The sequence below is a fragment of the Cyprinodon variegatus genome, unplaced genomic scaffold (genome assembly GCF_000732505.1).
Source record: "Cyprinodon variegatus isolate N-32 unplaced genomic scaffold, C_variegatus-1.0 Scaffold2777, whole genome shotgun sequence".
Classification (NCBI taxonomy): Eukaryota; Metazoa; Chordata; class Actinopteri; order Cyprinodontiformes; family Cyprinodontidae; genus Cyprinodon; species Cyprinodon variegatus.
Window position 1 is genome coordinate 7,112 of NW_015153230.1, and position 2,804 is coordinate 9,915.

The 2,804-nt window shown below is 44.3% G+C and overlaps 1 protein-coding gene across 1 annotated transcript in view; it reads right to left on the reverse strand.

Moving 5' to 3' along the window:
- LOC107081055 (NACHT, LRR and PYD domains-containing protein 12-like) overlaps positions 1 to 2,804 on the reverse strand; it is a gene marked incomplete at its 3' end in the record, with an annotated part of 12,359 nt that overhangs the window by 4,931 nt on the left and 4,624 nt on the right. The window contains exon 2 of the mRNA XM_015369267.1: positions 2,539 to 2,712. Coding sequence (XP_015224753.1) covers positions 2,539 to 2,712 — 174 coding nt within the window. The remainder of the gene's footprint in view (positions 1 to 2,538; positions 2,713 to 2,804) is intronic.

Genomic DNA, 2,804 nt, shown 5'->3' on the forward strand with positions numbered 1-2,804 from the left:
GTTATTCCTGTGTTTTGGTGAGATGTTTCCTGTCAATCTTTACTCTGTCTGATTCTTTGATTTTGACCAGTTTCTGTCCTGTGGATCTCGAGTTTTGTCTTGCCCCTGTCTGCTCTGTTTGTCGCATCTGGTCCTGGATTCTACCGGCTTCTGAACCTGGAACTGTCTCCTGACTTCGGCCTTGTATTTCCCTTCTGGACTCTGTTTTTGCTCGGCGTCAGCTGGCATCCGCTCCGCTCACTCTCTCTGAACTGTGACTTTGCTCCAAGTCGTATTCAGCTCCTCATCCAGTCACTGAGCTGTATTCTCCAATCCCTGCAGAGATCCGCCCCACAGCAGACGAGCAGCCCCGCCCACCTGTTTGTTAAATAAATGCTTTAAACTTTCCCACTGTGGGTGGCCTGTGCGGGACATGTTGTTCCCATCCCCTGGGGGCTTTTACTGGGGATAGTCTGGTCCGGGTGCGGAGTTGGGTGCCGGATCCGAAGCAGGAACTAAATGGGCTAGTGTGATTTCAGGAATAGAAAGTACAGATACTGTGTGAAAATATAATGAGTAGAAGTCAGAAGTAGGAAGAAAAATAAGTAATACAGTAAAGTACAGATACCTAAAAAGTGTACTTAAGTAGAGTAATGAAGTATTTGTACTTCGTTACTTGACACCTCTGTCGATAAGGACAAAGGACATTCTTTTTGAGGAACATAAAAAGATAAAAAAAAAAGAGGACGCACATTCACACATAACACTCACTTTCAATAATCTCAGGACAGAGGCCCTGGTGGCCGGTCCCCGGATTGCCGGATGACCCAATAGGTGAACACAGTATGTGGAGTACGCAGAGTTTAAAAACATGGGAACCAAAAAATTGGGATTGAGATTAAGCTATACAGCATGAACGTAGGCATATACTGGCAATGCTGAGATGAACTGTCACACAAATATATTTAAAAGGGAAGTCTGCATGTTTCTCACCGTTACCTTACTCTGATTGATGACCAACAGGGTAAATCATTCCACAAATCAATACATAAATGTTCAAGGCCGTTATTAGGTTGGATGTGCTTCGGTGTTGCAGTGGTTAAAGCGCATGACCCATCTACGGAGGTCTTAGTTCTGTACATGGTTTGAATCAAACCAGTGGTCCTTTGCTGCATGTTTGTACAAAAAAAAAGAGCTGCTAGTGCCGTAAAAGCTTAAAAACAATTGTTGGGTGAGTTCCTAGAGAGCAACGGAGCGGACGCCAGCCGACGCCGAGCAGCAAGTCCAGAAGGGAAATCCAAGGCCAAAGTCAGAAGACAGTTCCAGCTTCAGAAGCCGGTAGAATCCAGGACCAGATGCGACAAACAGAGCGGACAGGGGCAAGACAAAACTCGAGATCCACAGGGCAGAAACTGGTCATAATCAGAGAAACAGACAGACTAAAGAATGCTAGAAAACTGTGCTGATATGTAGAATGTATTCAATAGTAGTTCCAGATATGCCCACTAGGTGGTTCTATTGAGTTATGAATACAAGGTCAACTACTAGAGTAAGGCAGTAGAAGAAGAGATGAAAACAAAGCTAGACGGTTGTTAATGCTGGTTAAGAAGTTAATAAAAGTTGAGCACATGCTCACTGTGGATCATACTTTGTTTAATGACTGAGTTCATAAACAACACAAAAACGTCTCACCAAAACACACGAATAACCTGGCGCTGATGGGAGGCAAACGCACAACTTAAATAGTAGAGGAACCAGGTGAAAATGATCTGCGATAATCAGCCGCAGAACCAATTAGACAAGGGAGCAAGGAGCAAAGGAAAAAAACAAACCATTAGCACCAACATCATGACACTTAGAGTAGAAAAAGGGGGAAGGTAGCCAACGTAGCCCGGTTAACCAATGTAAATACCTTTATTCTGCCACAATGGGGAAATTCACTCTCTGCATTTCACCCATCCCCTGCACAATGGCAGTGGGCTGCCATTGTGCGGCGCCCGGGGAGCAGGGTGGTGTTTAAGGGCTTTGCACAGGGACCGAGAGGCTGTGGGGAACGAACCGGGTACTTGCAACCTTCTCAGAGCACAAGCCCACTGGTCTAACCCACAATTGAATATAAATAACATCTGATGATTAATACATACTACTTTCACAAGATGTCCCAAGAGCCATTTTAAGTGGTGGTGGATCGGGTCCCTGAGGCTTCTACCCGATCCTCTTTACAATGGTCCGTCATGAGTCTCCCTGCAGGTGGTGGGCCACTCTGGGATAACCACCAGGCGCTTGCTGACAGCAACCCCAGGACTAGCTACATGGTGGGGTAACCATTCTTATGTCAATCTTGATTTATTAAAGATCCAGATTAAACATGTATTTAATCATTTAAATATAGTTAGTGTCCTGAGAAGATCTGGGCGCAAGAAAAAAAACAACTTATAGGCTGGACTTGTAAGAGCCTGAAATGAATACAAAGTAGATGAATACATATCTTAAAAAGTATTTATATTATCTCTGATAGCTTTGACATAAATGGCTGCCACAGCATTGAGAGTTTTCTACCTTAGAGTATTGATTTTGCAGTTTGGACTCTCTAGTCCTGCAGATAGAAGTTTCACTCCATAATCCTTCAGGTTGGTGTTACTCAGGTCCACTTTTCTGAGACTGGAGGACTGGGAGCTGAAAACTGAAGACAGAGCTTCACAGCCTCTATCTGAGAGGGGACAGCCAGTAAGTCTGGGGACACAGAGTCAAATTTTTGAATAAAAAATAAGCATCCATCCATCATCCATCCATCCATCATCCTTCCATCCATCCATCCATCCATC